General features: G+C 36.7%; 1 protein-coding gene across 50 annotated transcripts in view; it reads right to left on the bottom strand.

Annotated features, from left to right (window-relative positions):
* Window positions 1-23444, bottom strand: part of LOC143160220 (uncharacterized) — a 60435-nt gene extending 36991 nt beyond the window's left edge. For 26 of the 50 annotated variants that reach the window (XM_076337830.1, XM_076337846.1, XM_076337871.1 and 23 more), the window contains exons 1-26: window positions 23381-23444; window positions 20424-20619; window positions 18042-18178; window positions 17641-17732; window positions 16423-16531; window positions 15766-15792; window positions 15361-15399; window positions 14499-14543; window positions 13078-13119; window positions 11531-11572; window positions 10587-10625; window positions 9681-9716; window positions 8441-8479; window positions 7766-7783; window positions 7208-7243; window positions 5751-5789; window positions 4913-4954; window positions 4592-4621; window positions 4302-4337; window positions 3923-3964; window positions 3602-3631; window positions 3312-3347; window positions 2047-2082; window positions 1668-1709; window positions 1347-1376; window positions 1057-1092 (exon numbers count right to left, since the gene is read on the bottom strand). In XM_076337830.1, coding sequence (XP_076193945.1) covers window positions 1057-1092; window positions 1347-1376; window positions 1668-1709; window positions 2047-2082; window positions 3312-3347; window positions 3602-3631; window positions 3923-3964; window positions 4302-4337; window positions 4592-4621; window positions 4913-4954; window positions 5751-5789; window positions 7208-7243; window positions 7766-7783; window positions 8441-8479; window positions 9681-9716; window positions 10587-10625; window positions 11531-11572; window positions 13078-13119; window positions 14499-14543; window positions 15361-15399; window positions 15766-15792; window positions 16423-16531; window positions 17641-17732; window positions 18042-18178; window positions 20424-20619; window positions 23381-23410 — 1326 coding nt within the window. In that variant the 5' untranslated portion in view covers window positions 23411-23444. The remainder of the gene's footprint in view (window positions 1-1056; window positions 1093-1346; window positions 1377-1667; window positions 1710-2046; window positions 2083-3311; window positions 3348-3601; window positions 3632-3922; window positions 3965-4301; window positions 4338-4591; window positions 4622-4912; window positions 4955-5750; window positions 5790-7207; window positions 7244-7765; window positions 7784-8440; window positions 8480-9680; window positions 9717-10586; window positions 10626-11530; window positions 11573-13077; window positions 13120-14498; window positions 14544-15360; window positions 15400-15765; window positions 15793-16422; window positions 16532-17640; window positions 17733-18041; window positions 18179-20423; window positions 20620-23380) is intronic. The other 24 variants (XM_076337842.1, XM_076337868.1, XM_076337879.1 and 21 more) reach the window with 19 other exon arrangements.
* Between the last annotated feature and the right edge of the window lie 1780 nt (window positions 23445-25224).

The raw sequence follows: 25224 nt of genomic DNA, 5'->3' as shown, positions 1-25224 counted from the left end.
TGTTTATCAAACGACAGTCATAGAGTTGTTTTACATCCATCTCAGACGGGACTCTAGGTTTTCCAGGATACTGAAGGGATGCAACATTTTCTTATTACATATCTTTTGCCTGCTGTTTCTCAGACACTGGGCTTAATGGCTAATGGTAGGTGAATACTGATTTCCTATATTTGTATTTTTGGTGGGCCCCAGTTGCACAATTCCCTTCCTCTGAGGGAAAATGAAGGTGAAAAATAATTTTTAAAAAATCAAGAAAGAATCCTAGAAAAAATATAGATTCATAAAATGGAAACAAATCAATGCAATTTAAAGTAGCAGGTCAAATGAATTAGTCAAGGATGCCAGTACTTTTTGAAAAAGTTTCAGTAATATAAAGTTACTGTGGGTAGGTATAAGCTGCTGATGCAATCTGCCTTCAATGTAATGTCAAAAAAGAGCAGATGTTTCATGCACATGCAGACCTGTGCCACAGCTGTCTGGCAGAGTTATGAAGACAGGGATTACCAAAAAGGATTTGGACTATCTTCTCTGTTTCTCCTATCTGACATAAAGATCCTGACAAAATTCATAGCTATCTTAGGGCTGCTTTAATTCACATAAGAACAGTAAAGGGAGGTAAACATTCATCAGCTGCAGGCTCTAAGACCAAATCTGCCTGCAGCTGAGGACATGACCCAATGTTCTTTAGCTCCTCCACACTGTTTCTCTGTACTGAGACCAAAGGAGACAGCGAAGAACTGACTACAAATTTGTCTTCTACCATGTAAATCAACTGGAACAGGAACAGCACCAAATAGACTATTTCTATCACAAATTTTAAAGTTCCATACCCATGGAAAAGATCAGATAGCAACGGGAACCCATGCTTCCTGCAGATATCCGTTAAAAACACAACTGTCACTTTCACAACAAAAGTTTTGAAATGGATTCAGAGATTTTTTTTGTTGTTGTTGAGAACTCAGTATCAATTGAAAAAAAAATATTTTAAAGTCTGCTACCTTTTGCAGTGCCATGGCACTCCACTTTCTAAAATGCTGTATTCTGACTGATGCTTACCTGGCCATAGGAACTGCCACCTTGTTGCTGGTAGCCCTGTAAGAAAGGCAAGAACTCATTTGTGAGCAAAGCCATAGTCTTAGCACAGCCGTGACAGAAAAGCCCATTTCCACTAAAAGTTCCTCCGCACTACGTTCTTTTTCCTTCACGGTAATTCAGTGGTACAAACCAAAATCAAGGACCACTCAGCAACACCAAGAAGGAAAAAAACCCCAACCAAACCCCAAAGTCCATTTACAAAGCAGGCTCCTACAGAAGAGGTCAATGCATTGCAGCAAAAAAAGTATCACCTGGCCAGAGGACTGGCTGCCTTGGGAGCCCTTTAAAAAAGAGAAGACAATTACCACCTTGACAAGGAGGCTTCAGTAAAGGGTGTGATGTTCACAGAAATACAGCTGCACAAGGGTTTCCCAAAAAGGCTCTTCCTGAGCCAAAGGAGACAGAGCAGTACGCTAGCATCTGTGCAGCAGACTGTCCTATTCTCAGCAAAAGCCATGAATCGAATCAAGACGCAGACTACCAAAGGAAACATCACTCTCAAAAACCTGCCAGTCGTGCTGGTCACAGAGAGGACAGTGAAGAACTTCCTACAGAATATCCAGTTTGCTTACCTGGCCGTAAGAACTGCTGCTGCCCGAGTAACTTGGCCCACCCTAAGACAAGGACACCATTGGGTTACTTCCCTTTTGTAAGGGGTCCAAGCCTGCATTAGGAAAAGCAAGCAACTACATCCTAAAGCTGTGCAGGGCAGTATGAAGAGCCCGGACTTCCTCCTGGCCTTCACAATGGTGCTGAGAGCCATGACTTCACGTGCTGGGATTCCAGATAAAGAAGTAGCACGTGGATAAATTTTGAGTGTGAGAACACACACTTTCAGAGAAAACATCCCTTAAAGTTCAAATTCTGAGTGACTTTTAAGTGCTTTTGCAGTGCCATGGCACTCCACTTTCTCAAATGCTGTATTCTGACTGGTGACTGACTGATGCTTACCTGGCCATAGGAACCGCCACCTTGTTGCTGGTAGCCCTGTAAGAAAGGAATTATTGATTCATAATTATTGTATTTGTGAAGCAGACGCCTCTCTCATGTTTGTCTCTTTGTGGGGGAAAAACCCAGAATGAGACAGAGAATGTACAGACTCTGCTGCTTAACTAGAATTCTTTTGGTATTTCTTTTTCTGGATGAACATCTGATCACAGTGTTTATCAAACGACAGTCATAGAGTTGTTTTACATCCATCTCAGACGGGACTCTAGGTTTTCCAGGATACTGAAGGGATGCAACATTTTCTTATTACATATCTTTTGCCTGCTGTTTCTCAGACACTGGGCTTAATGGCTAATGGTAGGTGAATACTGATTTCCTATATTTGTATTTTTGGTGGGCCCCAGTTGCACAATTCCCTTCCTCTGAGGGAAAATGAAGGTGAAAAATAATTTTTAAAAAATCAAGAAAGAATCCTAGAAAAAATATAGATTCATAAAATGGAAACAAATCAATGCAATTTAAAGTAGCAGGTCAAATGAATTAGTCAAGGATGCCAGTACTTTTTGAAAAAGTTTCAGTAATATAAAGTTACTGTGGGTAGGTATAAGCTGCTGATGCAATCTGCCTTCAATGTAATGTCAAAAAAGAGCAGATGTTTCATGCACATGCAGACCTGTGCCACAGCTGTCTGGCAGAGTTATGAAGACAGGGATTACCAAAAAGGATTTGGACTATCTTCTCTGTTTCTCCTATCTGACATAAAGATCCTGACAAAATTCATAGCTATCTTAGGGCTGCTTTAATTCACATAAGAACAGTAAAGGGAGGTAAACATTCATCAGCTGCAGGCTCTAAGACCAAATCTGCCTGCAGCTGAGGACATGACCCAATGTTCTTTAGCTCCTCCACACTGTTTCTCTGTACTGAGACCAAAGGAGACAGCGAAGAACTGACTACAAATTTGTCTTCTACCATGTAAATCAACTGGAACAGGAACAGCACCAAATAGACTATTTCTATCACAAATTTTAAAGTTCCATACCCATGGAAAAGATCAGATAGCAACGGGAACCCATGCTTCCTGCAGATATCCGTTAAAAACACAACTGTCACTTTCACAACAAAAGTTTTGAAATGGATTCAGAGATTTTTTTTGTTGTTGTTGAGAACTCAGTATCAATTGAAAAAAAAATATTTTAAAGTCTGCTACCTTTTGCAGTGCCATGGCACTCCACTTTCTAAAATGCTGTATTCTGACTGATGCTTACCTGGCCATAGGAACTGCCACCTTGTTGCTGGTAGCCCTGTAAGAAAGGCAAGAACTCATTTGTGAGCAAAGCCATAGTCTTAGCACAGCCGTGACAGAAAAGCCCATTTCCACTAAAAGTTCCTCCGCACTACGTTCTTTTTCCTTCACGGTAATTCAGTGGTACAAACCAAAATCAAGGACCACTCAGCAACACCAAGAAGGAAAAAAACCCCAACCAAACCCCAAAGTCCATTTACAAAGCAGGCTCCTACAGAAGAGGTCAATGCATTGCAGCAAAAAAAGTATCACCTGGCCAGAGGACTGGCTGCCTTGGGAGCCCTTTAAAAAAGAGAAGACAATTACCACCTTGACAAGGAGGCTTCAGTAAAGGGTGTGATGTTCACAGAAATACAGCTGCACAAGGGTTTCCCAAAAAGGCTCTTCCTGAGCCAAAGGAGACAGAGCAGTACGCTAGCATCTGTGCAGCAGACTGTCCTATTCTCAGCAAAAGCCATGAATCGAATCAAGACGCAGACTACCAAAGGAAACATCACTCTCAAAAACCTGCCAGTCGTGCTGGTCACAGAGAGGACAGTGAAGAACTTCCTACAGAATATCCAGTTTGCTTACCTGGCCGTAAGAACTGCTGCTGCCCGAGTAACTTGGCCCACCCTAAGACAAGGACACCATTGGGTTACTTCCCTTTTGTAAGGGGTCCAAGCCTGCATTAGGAAAAGCAAGCAACTACATCCTAAAGCTGTGCAGGGCAGTATGAAGAGCCCGGACTTCCTCCTGGCCTTCACAATGGTGCTGAGAGCCATGACTTCACGTGCTGGGATTCCAGATAAAGAAGTAGCACGTGGATAAATTTTGAGTGTGAGAACACACACTTTCAGAGAAAACATCCCTTAAAGTTCAAATTCTGAGTGACTTTTAAGTGCTTTTGCAGTGCCATGGCACTCCACTTTCTCAAATGCTGTATTCTGACTGGTGACTGACTGATGCTTACCTGGCCATAGGAACCGCCACCTTGTTGCTGGTAGCCCTGTAAGAAAGGCAAGAACTCATTTGTGAGCAAAGCCATAGTCTTAGCACAGCCGTGACAGAAAAGCCCATTTCCACTAAAAGTTCCTCCGCACTACGTTCTTTTTCCTTCACGGTAATTCAGTGGTACAAACCAAAATCAAGGACCACTCAGCAACACCAAGAAGGAAAAAAACCCCAACCAAACCCCAAAGTCCATTTACAAAGCAGGCTCCTACAGAAGAGGTCAATGCATTGCAGCAAAAAAAGTATCACCTGGCCAGGGGACTGGCTGCCTTGGGAGCCCTTTAAAAAAGAGAAGACAATTACCACCTTGACAAGGAGGCTTCAGTAAAGGGTGTGATGTTCACAGAAATACAGCTGCACAAGGGTTTCCCAAAAAGGCTCTTCCTGAGCCAAAGGAGACAGAGCAGTACGCTAGCATCTGTGCAGCAGACTGTCCTATTCTCAGCAAAAGCCATGAATCGAATCAAGACACAGACTACCAAAGGAAACATCACTCTCAAAAACCTGCCAGTCGTGCTGGTCACAGAGAGGACAGTGAAGAACTTCCTACAGAATATCCAGTTTGCTTACCTGGCCGTAAGAACTGCTGCTGCCCGAGTAACTTGGCCCACCCTAAGACAAGGACACCATTGGGTTACTTCCCTTTTGTAAGGGGTCCAAGCCTGCATTTGGAAAAGCAAGCAACTACATCCTAAAGCTGTGCAGGGCAGTATGAAGAGCCCGGACTTCCTCCTGGCCTTCACAACAATGCTGTCATGGTACAGAGAATATTGACAGACATTTGCCTTTCCACTCCCCCATCCTCCCCCAAAGAGTAGGAAGGCTGAAGAGCCTTCATACTTGAGTTCATGCTATGAATATTCTCATGTGTTACTCCGCCACCATTTATGTTATCATTATGTGTGTGAATTTAACAAATACTAACTTTTTTTTCACACAGTTAGCTTTATCTGCTTGGCTTTAAGTAAGGCTGAAAGATATTGCACATAGTTCCGCAGTTATGATTCTCCATCATTCTTGATATGGATAAGCAGCTATTGGAAATTTGAGTTCTAATATACATGGGATCTGAATCTACCAGAATGGGATTTATGGTGTGACACTGAGCCTAGAATCACTTCCTCTCAGTGCCATGACTTTTATGCACCTTTTAGAGGACACATTGAGTGGAATAGTCATTTCACTTCAACAATCACACATGGAAATACATTTATGAGCATTCCAAACAAAAATAGTTGAATGCCAATACCAGATGAGAATTTTATGAACAAAAACTCAGAGAAATAAAAGTATCTGCACCCTGTGAAATACATTTAAAAATGTAGGAAATCATTTATTTTCAAGTTGTGCTGGCCCTGTTTTAGTGAAGTCTACAGGAATATTTCTAGTCCTTTTAAAATTCACTTACCTGAACATAAGTACTGCTGCTTTGCTGTCTTTGTCCACTCTACACAGGAACAAAAAAAATGGTTATTTATTTTTAAGAGGAATTGCTTACGTACTAAGACATTTCAAGAAACAACTCTATCCTTATATCTACTAGACAGTTTGAAAGCCAGAAAGAATTCCTTATGCCCTTTCTTACTTTATTTATGCCATCTCCATGCGCTACAATGTTCAACACTTCAGTATATAAAGATCCTTTATAAATAAAGTACTAAAAGTATTTATACATCTTGATGTCATTTTCTTAATGAAAATTCATCATATAATACATCGTTGTGTCATATTGTGGTATATCAAGAGAGTTTAGATAATTCTGCCCTTCAAATGTATCACACAAATTGCCATTGAACTCATATCCATTTATATTCATATTATGATTGATTTTTTCATGAATAAGCACAACAAACTTTTGACAAAGGCTTTGTCAAAACGAAAATTGGGAAAGCCACAGTTACAATTTAACCAAAGGAAAAGTCACTGCAGAAAATCTTTCAATTCCCATGAAGTACGTGGATTATGAGAGCAATCAAATGTTCTTCAGTTTTATTTATATATACACATTGAAAAAATTTAACCTGTGTAATCAAAACATTATAATTTACATTCAGAAATAAAATAACAAGGAAATCTTATTCCTTTCTCTGCCGGCATTCATCACTAGTTATGGAAGAATCTAATGCTATAATTTAATGATTTTCAAAAGACAAATTTCAGCTGGGGTAACCTGCTACTGATCTTTCAATGAAAGTGAGAATTTGTTGTCACAGTCTGAAGGATTATCCTATGAAGGAAGGAAAGCCTAAGCCGTGCAGAGTGGTCCTTTGCAAAGGACCCAGAAAAAAAATATACCTGAGTGATATCCATAATACTTTACAAACATGCTCTTAATGAGATTGGATTGTAATCAACTTTCCAAGTGCCTGGTTATCAAGAAGCAACGTTATAAATATAACGGCAAACAAAAGTTCACCTAAGCACTAACTAGCAGGGTTTTAAAAAATGTAATGCTGAACTAGCTGTTGCCATTAAAAAACCAGACTGTTTAAATGAACATGGAACTGTGCAGGTTATGATTTATGCATATTTGATTCAATATCGAATAACATTCAAGCTTAAGTTCTATAATTCCATCCACCTTCCTGAGCAGATTGAGATGGTTAAATTTTGCGAGCCCTATGGAATTACATACAGAGGTTTTAATATTTTATGACTGTAGAAAAACAACTGCAATGGTCCTTAATCAGCAACCAAGTAGGATATCCACTTTGCTGTAACCACAGAAACGCCCTACTCCACCACAGTAGTATGTGGATATCTAAGATATCCATACTTATTTATTCCCAAAGGGATGAATCATATTTGGTTTACTGAGACAGGGTTTCAGTTAAAACTCAAGTATAATGGAGAAAGAATGTCTACCTGTATTATGATCCTAGTAGCAGAACTTCCCAAACTCTGAAAAAAAAAAACCAAAAACAAAACCCCAAAATCAAAAACCACAACAGAGAACATATAATTTGACTTGTTTAAAGGCAATGCAGTTAAACAGAAAATACCAAGTTGTACTATTTTGCTTGGGAGAATAAAGGGAAAGGTCATACATGTGGCGTACCAAGTATCAGATTCTTAACACCCAGCATTAAACTAGTTTATCCTTAGCTCTGAAAGTCTGGGGAGGCAGCCTGACCCTACAAAGTAATTTTCTACAGTTGCATCTGCTTCTATTACAGCTTATGTGGAGAGCAGCAGCGCACAGGCTATGCTCTTTTTGCACTACCAGTCAGCTCGGCTTTTCCAAACATGGTGAGTGAAGCTAAGACATCATCATCCCTCCAACCTGTCTCACTGTCACCTGCATTGGGCAAATATCACCACACATACGAATTCAGTTCCTGATCCAGTCATTTGTTTGCTGAATTTTGATCCCATAAGAACTATATTACTATTATAGAAATCATAAGAAAAAAGTATGCTTACCTGGGGGTAGGTATGACGCTGCAAATGAAACAAAACAATCTTTAATTATTTTGCACAAGAGCTTGTCCCAACAGAATATTGCAGCAGAAAAAGGGCCCTATCTTTTGGATGCAATACAGAATCAAATGTGAAAGAAAGATATGGAAAGGATAGAATAGAACAAATGCATCTTAATCTTCATTCAGGTTAGAACAACAACATGTTTGATTAGAATCTAGACATCAGAAAAACATATATATCAAATGGTACGTCATACAAACTCACTTGAACCACCTTAAGGCTAAACTTACTTTTGACTGACTGTATGAGTTCCAAGTAAGCAGAGTGGGAATTTAATAGTTTAAAAATGAGAATGGAAGTGAATTTAAAGCAGAAAATTGCAATGGAAACAGAAAATCAAAACTATTCAGGAACACAGAGGCTGTATGCATTGAGAGACCTGGAATCTGCAGCTACTCCAGTATCTCTGCAAGTACTAATAGCTACAAATCTCGTGGTTCTATGATTGCTATCTTACTACTGGCTTTCCCTGAAGATAATTATGTACCTAGGGTAAACCCTGCCTGCCAAAGAGTTGTCTCCATACACCAGGAATCTTTCTGACAAATTAAGCATGTAGGTATTTGAAAGCTTTTTGAGTCAAAATTCTGAGCATTGTAGAGAAAAGCTACTTACCACAGGTGGAAAAGGGTTGCTGTTGGCAATGACCACTACCTATAGAGAAATCACAGAAAGCTGTTTACTCATCACAGAGTTTATTTAAATAGTTAAATATGTTAGGAAAATGAAGAATACTGAATTCTCTAAATTTACACACTCTGATAATAGTGCTATGGATGATCACTTTTATAAAATACTATTTTTACAATTTTTTTAATGCACATTACCAAGCAAAGAAGAATATATATGTATACATGGTTTACTCTTAAAAGACTTGCTCCCAGTCACACAATGACTCAGCTGTAGAGGCAGAAGCAGGATTTCATGTATTGTACCATATCCACTGGCCTATACTGTGTGTCCTTTTTGATCTTCAACTTTCCACCCCAAACTGGAAGATCAATTTCTTTCCTCTTTATTCAGTATTATGCTAAAAAAAGGCTTAATATTGAGTTCATTCAAAAAAATTAAGCCAAATGCAATAGTAGTATCTTCTGTTTAGGTTTTAATGTTTTCTAATTAGAAGCTTTTTTTTTCCTTTTTTTTTTTAAACTGAAAACAGTTCATATTATCCAGTGGTGTAAAAAGGAGGAAGAGAGTTGGTGCTACCAGAAGTAAAGAATTCTAGTATAAAGCAGGGAGAAGTATTATGTTTTTAAAACTAAGGTTTAAAAAAAAAAAAAAATCCGTATGTTTTGAATTCTTAAAGCAACGGGAAACTAAAATGAAAAAAAAATATCTGTGAGGACATGAATGGGTACACTGTGTGTTTACTGAACACACCGTACTCTTAGCCCCGAGTTTCCTGGCGACTGAACTGATAGGAAGAGTCCATGTAAATATTATGAGCCAAATTCAACAGTAATATGAATTCTATTGATTTCACTTGCTTTGAGTCACACTCATTCTCCAGCCCTACCTGAATAATAACTACATAATCTACATCCTTAAAAGTCCTCACTACCTCACAATCACTATCCTAACTTTTTTCAAACAAATCCCCATAATCATGTATGAAATTTTATTTTATACACAGTTAAGTCAACTATCAACAAAAGCCACTACAGCACAGCTAGTTAGTATAAGGCATCTAAGAACCAAACTGATTCAAACCATATCAATCAATCTGGGTCAAAACCTTGGAAAGTCTTAACTGGTAAAAGGAACTGTAGTAACACTGAAATAAAAGGAGTCATGCCAAGTTACAACTGTAAGAATTTTTTCCCTTTAAATTGAAAAGAAAAGGAGTGCTTACCTTCTTACTGGAATCTGAACTGCTTGAAGGGACAGACTGTAAAGAATACAGAATCAATTTTTTTGCTTCGGTAAATGTACGACAAATTAACTACTGCACTATTTTCCACAAGAATGTTATAGCGAACATCATTTCCCTAAAGTAACAAACAAAATAAAATTCTGAAGAAAAATATTAATGTCTTGGCAATTAATAAATGAACAACTGAAATTAATCAACTGGTTTAATTTTTTCCTACAAACCCCAATTATTTTGCTAGTTTTACACAGCACTGTATAAAAGCTGCAAATGTTTCATCTAACATCAAATTGCAAGTTTGTTTATAATAAAAATAAGCTATTGGTAGGAAAAAAAAAAAAAATCTCTTCTACCTTCATCAAAAAAGAAACCAACCCAAACTCCAGAACCCAGCCCCCCAAAACTAAAAAACCTACCGTTGAAATATAAACTGGAATAAATGGGATGCACCATAAGACTAGAAATATTTTCAGTGAAGCATAAAATAACGTGCAGCAAAGTTTTCCATTTCATCAACCCGCATGTACAATTGCATAGGCAAAAGCCACAAAAAATACTTTTAATTCTTAGTAACTATCAAAGAAAGCACTGACTTCTGGAAAATCATAATAAAAGTAACTGGTGTTCATTTACAGAATAAACTTAATTGAGTTTCTGTGCAAAACAGAAGTAAATAACCTCTAACAAAGTTGATATTACAACATACACTGAACACGTAACTCATCTGTTGAAATTATTTCCAGATATGATTATTACTTAACCATTTGAAGACAGTCCTCCTTTATCCCCTTCCATGAATTTTATTATTGTTTGGTAAAAGTTGGGCATAACTGCTTAGTTTCTGAATAGCTTAGGAAACTGTAAACATGTTGGAAAGCATATAGTTACCTGGCCATAGGTAAGACCACCGCTCAATGAGGATGCACTCTGAAATAAAAACATAAATCAGGTATTTATGTATATAATAATTTGTTAATTATATCTAGGAGTCATCACTTTTTTCCTTAGAGGATGTACACTTCAAACCAAACTGATTTAATCTATACTTAAATAACTCTAGGGCAATAGTAAAGGATACTGAACTTGCTTGAAGATAACTGAAGTAAAAATTTTCCAACATTCTACTGTAGTCATAAGATTAATGTTGCTCTATCATAAATACAGTTTACACTTACATATTAAACAAAGATAAAATATATTTAATATTTAGGAATTAATATAACTAATGATGTATTTAAAGTTAAGCATATGATTAAGCAGTTTCTTGGCTAGGGCCAGTTCCTAACAGGCATTAGAGAGCATGTTGTCTTTCTGATAGATTTTTTTTTACTTGCTTCTGTGATTTTAAAAATGGAAAATATGTTAGATTTTAAAATAAATCTGTTTTCAGGTGCAAATGAAATAAATGAGATTGACAATAGAAATTTCTCTACTAATTAAAGAATTATTGGATTAATACACAAAGATTGTAAAAAACCCCCAAACAATATTGCACAATATGCAATATCCAAAGACAGTTACTCTAACAGATAAAAAGCATTACGCAGTAAGAATTCTGACATTTTAGTAGGCTAACAAATTAAGCGTTAGTAACAGGTGCTGAGCAGCCCCTGTAACATAAATGATTACACTTCGAGGAAGTGACAGTGTAACACCTTTTAATTTTGGTTTTTAATCTCAGGATAATACCTCAGACTATCACCATTTTCCATAATATATTTAGGAAGAATGATACAGCTCTGCGGAAGACAATCAACTGCAATTTGCAATAAGCAGATGCGTTAAGAAGCATAGTAGTAGACAATTGGTAAATACATATGTAACCAGCTTACATCTCTACAGGCGTGTTGACTATATGCATCAGCAGCACCTCCCTAAGAAAAAAATGAAACCAGTTATTTATCTTCTATAATTGCTTAAGAAGAAAAGGCACACTTCAGACACCCTCAATTCTGACCCATCCTTATGTAGAGTATGTAAAGAATAGATGATAAGGAGAGTATTGTACTCTCCGCTATGAATGTCTGAATACCCATGCGTGAACATAAGAGCCAGGCACATTAGCCTTTTGTATATTAGTTATTATCTGGTGGTACTCAGGAAACATTTTAAAACAGACACTGTCAAGACAGTATTTTAACAGAAATACACTATAAATATTTCATATAATGCTTGTAATTCAAACATATTATGTATGTAATATGTACATACACATATATGTAAAAATTAGGAAGCAGAAACTGGAAAGAAACAAAAATTAACACCTTCCTGATTTACAATCAGTCAAATATAAAATATCAAGGTCCAGCATAAATAGCAATAGTTCCTTTTTTAAAGTAAATCTCAGTTGCTGTTATTAATACAATCAATAGTCTCCCCCAAAACTGTAATTTTGTTGTTCTTTGCAAAAACCCAATACACATTGTGATGAATTTTACATTTTACAAGTACTGATGACATGAATGTTTTATATTTTTGGAAAAATTGTCCTTGTTGGTGCTGAGTCACACCCATTCTTCTAGTTTGAACTGGCAACTGATAGTGTTTAGCAATAGAACTACATGACTAGCTTATTTTTGTTTACTTGCTATACTATGAAAAACAAGCAAAACCCCCTGTCATTGACATAGAGAGGGTAAACTTGACTGTTTCAATTATCTTTCAAGTTTTTTCTCATTTTTTATACTGAGTAAATGTTTGAACACAGTAACTTTGCATTAAAAAATAAAAATCTTATCTTGTACATGCTGAAAGGAAACCAAAATAAGAATCTATATTTGACATAAATCTGCAAATATTTTAGTCCATACAATTAGTCACCATCTTGATAAAAATGCTTCAGCCAAGTTTTTGATGCATTCAGCACCACATTAGAGTACTTTTGCATCTTTCACCTATTTCTGGATGACTGGCTTGACCTGTCTAGGATTCATAACTTCACAAGTATCCCTGCTGCATGAAAGAATGAAAAACTGGAATAGCCTTAGTTATTGTAGATATCTGTGTAATTACTTCTGAGAGGAGGAACAACTTAGAACATGCAGACCAATTCGCACCGGTCTTGTCTTGGGTAGAAGGGGAGAATAGACAACCTGTATAATGAGTGTCATGTAAGTGCAACAGATATCCCCTTCCAGTCCCTTTTTCATAATTCTATAATCTACATGTTTCTATTTAACTTTTTAACATCTCTGTTTGCCCACTACTTCATATCATTGAATAAACTGTAATATTCATCTTCTAGCTCTCTCTTCATCGTTTTCTATTTGCAACAGAAACTCCCATGTGAACACATATAAATAATGCAATTGAAGGCTAGGAGTTACTATAAACATAGTTATGTTGGGGACAAAAAAGTAAACGTAAGAAAAGTGCTTACAGGGCCACATCCACTCTTGCTTATTGTGTAGACTACTCCACTCTGAAATAGAAACAGAAGTCAATTATTTCCATATTAAAAAAGCCGGGGGGGGGGGGGGAGCAGAAAGAAAGAAAGAAAGAAAGAAAAAAAGCCCTGCTGTTTATGGCATGAAAAGCTGTGCAGCTGACAACGTGTATGTGCCAATATGGGATAAGCAAGTACAGAGGTTACCAGTTCACTAGCAACTGGCTGTAACAATTCTAATTTAGTATGAGACATTAGTCATCATCTGGATTTCATATAACTCTGCCATTGGTCATGTAACCTTTCAAAATCCACAAGTTGTCTTACTAAATGGTCTATATTTTAGAAAAAAATAATAACTTCAGGTAGTTACATGACAAGATGCAAAATTCAACTCTTAGAAAAGAGTTACTGAAGAAAATCAGTATTTAGTATATACATCACAATAACTGGTATTTCTCAGAGTCTGGTAATTCTACTTACAAATAGTGAAGATTGAACAAATGGAATATTACCAGATAATTCACTAATAAATATAATCACTAGTAAGTAGTAAGAAATATATCCTTGAGAAGCTCTGTTCAAGAAACTGGAGACATACCAGAAAGCATCTGACAGTTCAAGTGCAAATAGGCACATTATGGTAGTGGAGATAATTAACTAAAAAACAGGTATACATTTCTGTGATTAAGAAGTGAAAGTCATCAGTGAGAATCCGGACATACATACCCCAGAAGTTTTAAAAGGCTAACTAGACAGTGAAATCCCCAAATTTTCAACTGCAAATATAATCCGGTATTAAAAGTGATACAGACATTATACTGGAGCTTAAATACACGAATGAATATCTGGTGAAATTTGGAGAAATTTTGCAAATTTTTGTGGAGAAGACAGTGAAACACAAGTATAATTAGTCCTTTTATTTTGATTATTAAAAAAAAAAAGAAATAAGAAAAATGCCTAACACATAAATTAATAATAAGCACAGTTTCATTTTCACTATGCCAGATGTCTCTCAAACTATAGAACAAATGGCTTGTGACTGTGTTTGCATGTACATGTGCACACACAGGTAGGAATCCTCTAGGAAGATGGAAGGAATCTTTTTTTCTTCAAAAGGGTCAAGTTAATGCTTGATAAAAATGCTTAATGTGTGAAATCAGAGGTGGTGAAGCATCTTGTAGGTAAGAATACTGACAGCAAGCTATTGAGTTCAACAGAGTATAGGTAGTTGAACGTAGTCCAGGTACCGAACATACAGTTTACTGGATGAATAACTTTGGCATTCTGCGTTAACTAGCAGAGATGATATTTCAGTACAGTATTAAATCACCTCAGGACTCTGTAGTTACAGAATTTTAGTTGTTCAAGGTTACTAAAGGAAAACGTATAATGCTGGAAGTTAGGACTCTTACCTGACTGCCTGAATAGCTGTTCTGAGAGGAACCGGAAGGTCCAACCTGTAAAGAAACCAAAATGCTATTTATTATTTTGCAGAAAATTGATTTTTATAGAAATGATTTTCAGGAAAGAAAGATCTACTTGGTGGGAAAAGGTAGAACACATGGAATAGTTTTCTGTGACTTCATTCCACCAACTGATACTATTAAAATTGTTTCAGAGATCTTTAAAGCCAAATAATAAAATCTATATCAAAACAGCTGGTATAAATTAACATAATTCTGCTGCTTGCACCCATTTTTATCTGGCCTCATACACTTGATGTATAACTCCTCCTCCATCACTGAGGAGGAGACCTACACTGTCCAGATCATTAAAAAGTAGATGAGAACTTTTTACTGATATGACTATGTAATCACTAAACACTACGAAACGTAGGGCGTATTTGCTGGGAGGAAGGAAAGAAGAAAAAGAGGCTGCTTCACTGAGCAGAAAGTGATAGTTTTCAGAAAAAAAAATAAATAGTTAAATTTTATATCTAGATCATGATTTGCAAAAGGCAAGGTTTCAGAGCTGTTGAAATAAGTGATCTTGAAAAGCAAGCAAGCACTAAGACTAAAAAGTGAAGATAGAAAAAAAACTTCTATGAGAAAGTTACTCCAGATTAGCTAGAGAGAACCTGCAGGAGGAAACGGTAACAAGGCTGACAACCATTTTGAAACTTCAGGATTTTAATCAACCAAAGTGAATTGCCAAAAAGAAAAATAAATTGAGTGACAAGAGGGATAAAGATGTGACTAGAAGCAGCTGTTGACTAGGTCTTGAGATCTTGGGCAATTAGCAGTATGCCAATGTCTTTGGAGAAAAAATATTTACCATGATGCATCGGCCTTGTGTTGTGTAAGTCCCTCCACGCTGCAAGAAAGTACAGGTTCCAGTTACTGTTTATTGACTGGTGTATAAATACCAAATTATTTTTAACAGGAAATCAACCGAATTCACATTCATGGTCTGAGTGAAGCAGTCAAGTGTTTCATTGCTTACAATACCTTACACATTGTTACAATCTGATCTGAGAACTGATGTTAACTAATTAAAAATAAAAATACCTTCAAAACTGCATACAAAAATGTAAGCATAAATGAGATCTCGCTAGGAAAGTAATTTGAATGGTACGATACAATCTTCATGCTACAACCATGAAACAACTGGACCAGTAGGACAGGAATTCTAAAATTGAGGTAACTGAAAATTGGGAAATTGAAGAAAAATTGCTCTTACCTTGTTACATTCTACTTCTATCATAAGCTGTGAAAAAAAATGAGGTAACATTTACAAATTATTTATTGGGAAAAAAAGCAGCTTGTTATAGGAAACAGGAAATACATTTGGTGAAGCGAGGGACAAAAGACAGGTGTTTACTCTTGGTTAGATCACAAGATGACATAAATCAGTGTTGCTACAGTCAAGAACCAATATGGTAGATTTGAACAGACTTTCTTCACTTTAGCTGCCTATTGTGTTTAAGATGTTTCATATAAACAATTCTTAGCCAAAAAATAAACAAACTCATTTCTAAGAATATGCTACACAGCTATAGTTCCCAGGGACTGGGGCAGCAGTTAAGAACAGCACAGTACACCAGAAGTACAGTAGAGTTCTCCTTATAACCAATTTTCTTTTCTTTATGCTATGGATTGTTTTGATAACTAGATTATTAGTTTCCTTATTTCTGTGGGGGAAAAATAATATTTATTATAATTTTTCATGAATTTAGTAAGAGGATTAGGCAGTTAAATTAAAAGTGTTGAAAATATCCAATGATTTTGGCCATCTTAGTTAATGAATACATGACAACAAATGTGTGTCTTGGATCAAGTTAAAGATATTTTAATTTACTGTATTAATTTCTAGTATGCAAATACACTCAAAACATACCTTCCTTTTACTTTTTCCTGTCCCATTGACTGACTCAGAATGCGTAGATGTGAGAGTTTTGCTTTGAATTCCAACCCAAAATTTCTCTAGATCTTGAACAACAGTTGCACTGGAAAGAAAACAAAATAATCATTATTTGTCTATCAAAATATTTCAGTATAAAATGCCAATAAACTTTCCTCCCCCCCCAGCCAAGAAAATCCACTCTATTTTGATTTTAAGGGTATACAGTACATGTTTGAAAAGAACATCATCATTTTCCAGAACACTTTTCCAGTTACTGTATTATCACCCAACATCATTTTAAAGATAAAATAGATGCTGAGAAGGAGCAGAAGAGGAATGGACACTATTTGAAGAAGCGCTGACTCCAGTGGGGAGTATCAGCTCAAATGTCCATAAAAATTGTCACACCTCTTTCCCACTCTGACCATCTATATCTATGATGGAGAACTGATTTTCATGGCCTTAATGAGTGGAAGCGATTGTGTTTTTAATTTGTGTTCTTTTGCCCCTTTTTGTATTCCTCAAGATTTAATGAAGCAAGGCCAAGATGCCCCTATCAAATATCTACATTTCAAACAATATCAAGCTATCAAATATTTAGATATTTTCAATTACATCAAGCATGCATTTTTTTAGACCAGGTGATATTTTTTACAAGCTTCAGATCTGCAAGAAAAGTAGCATTAAATGTAGGATAAATTGGTCTTCTCCTTTTTTCAGCAATTAGTTCATGGGTAACTTATTTTTATAATTCAAAAATAAGTTCATGGAAACTTATTTTTAAATTTATCTTACAAGCATTTACATCAAACTACTATTCTTCTGCTGTTCAAAATGAAAAAAGTTGTAATTGAATGGAGTCTGAACTTCACTGATTCAGGGAACTAGTTACATTCATATTGTTGCTCATGTAATTAAAGAGGTCAAAGTGTAAAAGCTGGTTACTCAAAGATCCATTAATAACACTGTGCTTAATGGAATTATTTACATACATTAACACCTGTAGGACAGTGTTTACCTTTTATAATTATACCTTGAAATGGAATCATGTTATTTAATGGACACAGTGGGAAGTTATGACAAACTATGAAAAAAACCATAATTGTAGCAAGACCAAGAACATCAGAAATAGCAGCACAGATCCATGTTAAATTAATCCATAGAAATAAAATTTCAAGCCAAAAAAAAAAAAAAAGAAAAACAATTATTTACATAAACTGAAGATCTCTAACATCACGTGGAGCAATCCATGTTGTTGTAACTTTCTGCTTCACATCTGAATTTGCATGACTTACTGCTGAATTCTGCAATTAAAAAGAAATACATATAATTATATAAGATGCAAAAGTGACTTTTACCTATACTATTAGGGGAACTGTCTCTACTACAACATGTAACACTGATGTCCTCCTAAAAGATGCCAGGTAGCTTCTGCATTAGATTCATATCACATATAGAAGATACATCTATTTCTTGAGAAAGTCTAAATTTTTAAACTCTACTGATGAAATAACTTTGCCACATAAAAAATGCTCACTTCTTCTGTCAATTCTGATTAAAGTATTTAAAAGAAAACCAAGCTTAAGTAAGTATTCCAAAGACTGAACACATACCGTCACGTTATGACATTCCAAGCCTTTAGTGTTTGGATCTGTAATTTTAAAAGTACCAACAGGAACATCTCCTTCTATTTCTCGAGCTTGTAGATTAAATCCTTTAAAACCAACATCTTTAAGTGCTTCTAGAGTCACTGTGAAAACAGACATTTTGAGAAATTTAAGTTTCATACACAACTGAAACCTCTTAAATGTTTAAAAACTAATTTCCTTCACTCCAAAGCACAAGACTGCATGTACAGAAATTACTTAAAACCTTTTATAATTTTTAAAAATGTTGTGATTTATTGCAGTTTTTATTAATTATCAGAAGAATGACAATAAAGGAAAAGGAAGAAATTTAAAGAGGCATTTCTGTGTAAGGTAACATGAAGTATATGATTTACTGACAATTTTAAAAGTAATTCTGCTCTATCAAATGACTACAACTTTCTCATTAATCTCATTTGCTCCCCATGCATACTCAGAATATTGGCCAATGGCCCTGCTGACCAAAAGGTTATTTATTTTCTGTCTAATTAGGCCTACGAAGTCAAAATACCTACGGGAGAAAGAGAATTGCATTTCTTTGTACCTCTGTTTCAAAAGAAAAGATTAGCTTTTGCCTGAGGCTGAATTGCAGAACCATTCTTTTTTTTCATGTGTTACAACTGGCAAAACAGAAACTAGACAGTTTGGCTCTCATGTTCTATATTAAACACGAAAAATTAATAATGATGAACTACTCAATTTTACTCAAATTTTGTTACTGAAGGAGCTCAGAAAAGTATGGAAGAGAGTGGTTTCATGTTTTGTGTATATCCAAATTGAAATTAAATTTCAAAAGGCATAATCAAATTTGTTATGATCTATTATAAACTTGCTCTGCTAATGCCAATATTAGGCACTTTTGCAAATAAAATCAGAATAATGATTTATGCCCAAAGGTATGTGTAGTCATTAAAAATAAGGACAGATAAACTGAGAATGACACAGAAGTCAAGGCAAGGACCAATCATACCTTGACAATTTAACATTTCCAAACACCTGCATAATTAGCCTTCCAATTTGTCATCAACTTTCAGTCCTAATCCACTAATTTTTCGCAGGTCTCACAGGAGGGATGACATCCAACACTTGAATGCAGTGTTAAACCAAGCACAGATGTGACTGTAAGAGTGTGGGCACATGGCATGCCACAGGTGAAACTGCAATATACTTAATACAAGGGCAACCTAATGCAGCTCCCTGAGATCAGGTACTGGATGCTTACAATTTGAAGCAATAGAAAAGTAGTGCTAAAGCAAGAAAAGCATGGTTAGGAAAAAAAAAAGGAGGGGAAAAAAAAAAGGCAAGGTTAGTAGCATCTGGGATTCAATATTTTTCTCATGGTAAATTCCATATAACCTCACAGAACAGTCTGCATATACTTAAATCCATCCATCATTTTGTTGGCAATACTGTTTTAAAAATAGCTATCAGTAATCAAAAAGCCCTCCCATCCTTGAAGGAGTTATTCACACACGTTTTTCTAAGAACAGCAGCTATAACAGGACTCTAACGCTTCTCCATTTTTCTCCCTACATATGACTCTCCGTGGAAGCACATCCATGCTAATAGGTTTGGGTAAAACAGAATCCCAGCTGTACAGTAGCTACTTAGTGAATAATGTTCTTTTTCAGCTACTGAAATACACCAATGGACATGTGACGGGTTACAACTCACTTCCACGCTTCTTCTAGCAAATGGCTAGAAAAAGAAGCATTCACAAGCCACTTAAAGTGTGACAGCACCATGAGATGGCATCATAGTGTGGAGAAACAAGGCTGTCAAAGTGTTCCATCCAGAGAGCAATTTGGGATTAGGAAGATAAAAAGCCAAAATAGCTCCACCTCCTGCAATTTGATAAAATCTGGGATGCAGCTCTTAGAAGGACGACTCAAAATGTCTCAGTCTTGAGTTGTCTTATATTGCACCCTGAATTTTTATTTTCCTGTAAGATGACAGCATGTGAACATCTAATGAGTAGGATCCCTTTGTATTGCAAGGGCCTGATACAACCGCAAATACTCAAATACGAAGTTAAAGAGCAACTAATTATTAGTCCAGTTTGGCCAGGTGTCCCATTTCATTTTAATTTTGTCACAAAAATTATAGCATGAAGTTAAGATATATTTATTAGATAGGGAAAAGAAAAAAGAGAGAATATATCTTCAGTTATACAAATATATACATACGTAAAAAAACATTAAAAAAAGATTAATATCTCAGGTATAGATGAATAAGATTGACATTAAAAAATAAATTTAACTAGACTGAGAGGGAAATGGGGGAATTTTGGTGAAAACTGGTAATTCTGGGAGACACAGATAACTATATTATATTATTCAGATTATTTACCTTGGATTTCATTTCCTGGCTCAAAGTTATCAAAAGATACAGCAATAAGATATGGTGGTGCAGATGTCTGTGGTTCAGCCTGATAGTTTGGTAACAGAGAATCACAATCAATTGAGGTATTTGCCTGTGGAAAACCAAGGATTCTGGGCAAAAATATCCCGCAGAACAAAAAAACAAAGCAGGCGTGTCTCCTCATCTGTGGAACAAAAATACAACATAGTTTATGGTAACTTCTTTTTAGTAGTTGCCATGTTTGACAAATATCTGCTTTTCTCCAGGGTAGGAAACAGAACAAACCTAGAAAGCTGGGCTTCCATTGCATTAACATATTTTGAAGAAAATAAATCAAAATAAAATACCTATATACACTGGCAGAACAGTGCAATAAGGACACAAAGATTTCCATTTTAAAATATTGAATTGTTAATGGCAGTTTAAATTCTCTGGTTACATGACAGCAATCCATTAACAGCCATGTCTGCTGCATTATGGCTTTGGACTAGAAAAGGCTTTAAACAAACTTCCTCATTGTTGAGCCGGCAGATTTAGCTTAGCTCCTTTGTTATTCAAGAACTAAGACACAATCCTTGGTCTCTCAAACTGCTTTTTGTAGATATCCCCATGACTAGCGTGCTCTCTTTTGACTCCTTTGCCTACTCTCACTTCCAAGAGACAGCCAAGAAATCTATTGCTAAATGCCCTGGAGAACTCTTAGAAGTTTTTCCAAATATTTGTTTCCTGAAGGACTTAACAAAAGACTTCCGCAAAGTCCTTTGGAACTTCTAAACAATTCAAAAATACTAAATTGTTAGTTCATGCTTCCTATGGGTTAAGAATAAATTATACCCAGTACAGAAACTCACAAAAATAACTAAGAGGCAGGACTGAAGTCCAGTCTTCAAGAATCGTCAGTGGAAAGAAAATGTATTTTCTTTATAATTCACTTGTAGTACTGACGCTGATAGTAAACTGTTTCCAAGAAAGAAAGTAAACACTTCCCAGCAGTATTCTCAGGTGTTTACTACCAGATTTGAAGGCCCATGTTCAAAGTCAAAACATTCAACCAGCACCACATTATTTGTAAGGCCATTACATCTTACGACTATCTCACTGCTCCAGTTACAAAAATGTTGGTACAACTGTTAAATCACAAGAATTATTTAATAACGCTATTTTTCATGCCTTTCTGCTACAGGATTGCCTTGTGTGATACAACAGGCTGTAACAGAAAGAATGGAGATATTTACTTGAGATTTTTTAAAGCATTTCAAACACAATGTAAGAGACGTTCAGTTTGTATCATCTACCTGTGTATCTTAATTTGTGCACCAATGCGTAAGACCATTTGGTTTTCTATGTGCTAATGAAATAAGTAACAGTAGCATCTAGAATCAGGGGGGAAAAACTTCAATTCCAAACACCCATGCATTTAACTCTGAACTTAAACAACTTTTTAAAAAGCCACTGAGTCAACAGATAATAAAACAGGTGACTGTGTTGAAAGATTTCCTATAGGAAGATGATGAAGGTTTGCATGGTGTCACAACCAGTAAGTGCAGCAATCAGAAAGCTATATATGCTAGTTACCATGTCTTTAAAGCAGATGAAGACTATCCCTCCCAAAAGTGTCATGAAAACGTCGCTTAAATGGGATGCTGGTAAGCATTGTGTTTTGGTATCAGTACGCTGGGTGCGGTTATCCAATCTCTTGTGACGATTTTGACATGGCCCACCTCTAATTAAATTTTAAATACAGCATGTAGGTGCTATTATATTAACAGATGTGGTAAACAGTGATTTAATATGAACCAGTCTATGTGTTGTTGAAATCTTTGTCTGACTCATGGAGAGATGGGAAAAAAAAAAAAATCTGTTTCTAATTAGGTGTTCTATTTCAAAGCACGGAGTCCTTAGCCCTAGTTCAGCTGGGATTAGAAAACTGTCTGGAGCTGCACTCTGCCACGAAAGAAAACCAGTCTGAAACCTCCTTTCCGCTTTTTCTGGCTAGAAAAGAGCCAGAAACACAAGCACAAGTTAAAACATGGCTGAGATGCCTTCTCTTTGCATCAGCTCTCTGATTTAACAGTTCAAGAGCTAGCCTAAGAGTCTCATCATGCCATCCTTTGGAACTAGGTTTTAGATGAGGAAGGGAGAGATATTAGCATCTTACAAAATTGCAAGTCCAGACTTGAGGCAGAAGCAGAAAATAATTTCCATGGGCCCCGAGTTCCAATACATATTCAATGCAATCATGTTATCTTGCAACACAAATTTACCTTTTCTCCATGAAAAATGTAAAAAAACTAGAAGCAAATATTTGTAAAATAGAAGCATAGGGAATTCTGGCAAATAAATATTATTTGCAAGCTTCTAGTTGGATATAATTATGAAAAATAAACTGTATCCTCAGTTCCTTCATTTGATGGAAAAATTCTAGTTCTTTTTTTATCACAGATACAATCCCTTCTTCCTATGTGCCTATATGGCCCTCATCTTTGCCGTACCTGAGCTGCTACCTTAAGAATCCTCTTCCACATTTAGTCTAATACGACTTCAGGCCAACAATTAAATCCCTGGCTGCTAGTTAGTTAGCTACTGTGTTCAAAGTCTAGCGGACTCAGGAAGAGACACTTTGGTGGTTTGCTTCTCCAGAGCCTTGGGCAAACTTCTGAATAGAGTCAAAAGTTGTTTTAAAAGCCTTTAAATATAGAGCATTTAATTATGATGATAAACATTTTTCTGTAATTTGAAAAACACAGTCCTAGCAAGTCCATCCTGCCAACAGTTTAAGATTCAGTCCTGTATACCCCTTTCTAATCCCATTCTTTATGAGTATTTTTCTCCTTTCTTTTCGCCTCCTAAATGCTCCCGATGAGCCACAGACTTACTCTTCAGCCTTTGAGAGTAAGTATCACCAGTTAGCGTGCGCCCTGTCCACCACATCCCCAACAACACACCTTATCGACCGAGTGCTGATGCGTGGGCATCCTCCGGTCCCTCTACGGTCAGCGTGGAAGAGCTGCGGCTGGGCAGTGCAGGTGCCCCAGCAAGATGAGAGAGAGGAGGCGGAAGGCTCGGCCAATCCGCAGCGAGGCGGGGAGCCGGCGCGGCCAATCGGGGCCAGCCGTGCTTCTGCCGTGGAAATTAGGACACCGCAGGTGGGACTCTCCTGCCCAGATGGGGCGATGACAACACACGCTCCTCACAGGTGAATCATGCCCCCTCTGACCTTTACCTAGGCATCTGGGGTAGGTAAGGCTTCTGAAGGTTGAGAGCCTAAACTAGTATGTTGACTAAAATCTACAGAATTATGCTATACAAAAGACTTACTAATATTTCATGAGCAGTTCCGGTAAAATATTCAACACTACTCTGTTCAACTTGACCTCAGAGTATTCTGCTGCTAGTTTTTCACTTTTTTACTCCTTTCTTACAGTTGGAAGAGATGTGGAAAATTCCAATCATCGTAATACTGCCAAGCATTTTCTCAGAGCAAAGAGTTAATGAGGCTGGATTATTTCATGTACCTTGTGGGAAGGATCTGAAGTTATTGCATCTGACCTGCATTAAAAACTATACTTTTTTTTTTTTCCTCTTCAGAAGCATTTTCACAAGGTCTCTGCTGAAGATTGGGAGAAGTCCAAAAGCTGGATGATGAATAGAATAGAATAGAATAGAATAGAATAGAATAGAATAGAATATTTTCAGTTGGAAGGGACCTACAATCATCTATCTAGTCCAACTGCCTGAACAATTCAGGGCAGACCCAAAGTTAAAGCGTGTTATTAAGGGCATTGTCCAAATGCCTCTTAAACACTGACAGGCTTGGGGCATCGACCGCCTCTCTAGGAAGCCTGTTCCAGTGTTTGACCACCCTCTGGGTAAAGAAATGTTTCCTAATGTCAAGTCTGAACCTCCCCTGGCGCAGCTTTGAACCATTCCCACGCGTCCTATCACTGGATACCAGGGAGAAGGGATCAGCACCTCCCTCCCCACTTCCCCTCCTCAGGAATCTGTACAGAGCGATGAAGTCGCCCCTCAGCCTCCTTTTCTCCAAACCAGACAAACCCAGACTCATTAGCTGCTCCTCAGAGGACACTCCTTCCAGCCCTTTCACCAGCTTTGTTGCCCTCCTCTGGATGCATTCAAGGACCTTAACAATATGACAGACATTTCTATTTAACGAGGGAATACCAGGAAATCCATGAACCAAAGACTGTTCACAAGAAACTTCTTCAACTTCTTGATGGTTGTGCCTTTAAAATGTACTTAAAATTCAAAATGCTGATAGCATTTTAAGAATATTATCTATTTTTAAGATTTAGTGTATTTAACTAACTGTATTCTCTTTCAGTTAATTACTGATTACCTTTAATTAATGAGTAGCATTTTATTTACATTATTCCATTATGAAAGACATTACTTTCTATCTGCTGCTATCCATTGGGGAAGAGATCATAATCTTCCTTCTCTCACTGTACCACCAAACTTACCATTGATACCAATGTTATAAATAGCAACGAAAATGCACGCTACACACCACAATTGCACTAGCATACTGGCAACACCGTCAAATAAATGACACAGTAAAGGAATGTCAACTCATTGCACTAGAAACACACAAAGAGCTGGAATCTTACAAATGCATACATGCAAGACTTCCTTCGCTACCAGCTAGAAGATACTGAGAGGTAACCAGGGGGATCAGAACTATTACTCCAGGCTACTCTGAGCAGCAATGAGTACTCCATGAATATTTGGTTTGACAGGCAGATATATAAATGTCAGGCAATGAACTGCT

The sequence above is a fragment of the Aptenodytes patagonicus genome, chromosome 5, assembly GCF_965638725.1.
Source record: "Aptenodytes patagonicus chromosome 5, bAptPat1.pri.cur, whole genome shotgun sequence".
In the NCBI taxonomy this organism is placed as follows: Eukaryota; Metazoa; Chordata; class Aves; order Sphenisciformes; family Spheniscidae; genus Aptenodytes; species Aptenodytes patagonicus.
Note: the sequence above shows the minus strand (reverse complement) of the source record. Positions and strands in the feature narration are given on the sequence as shown.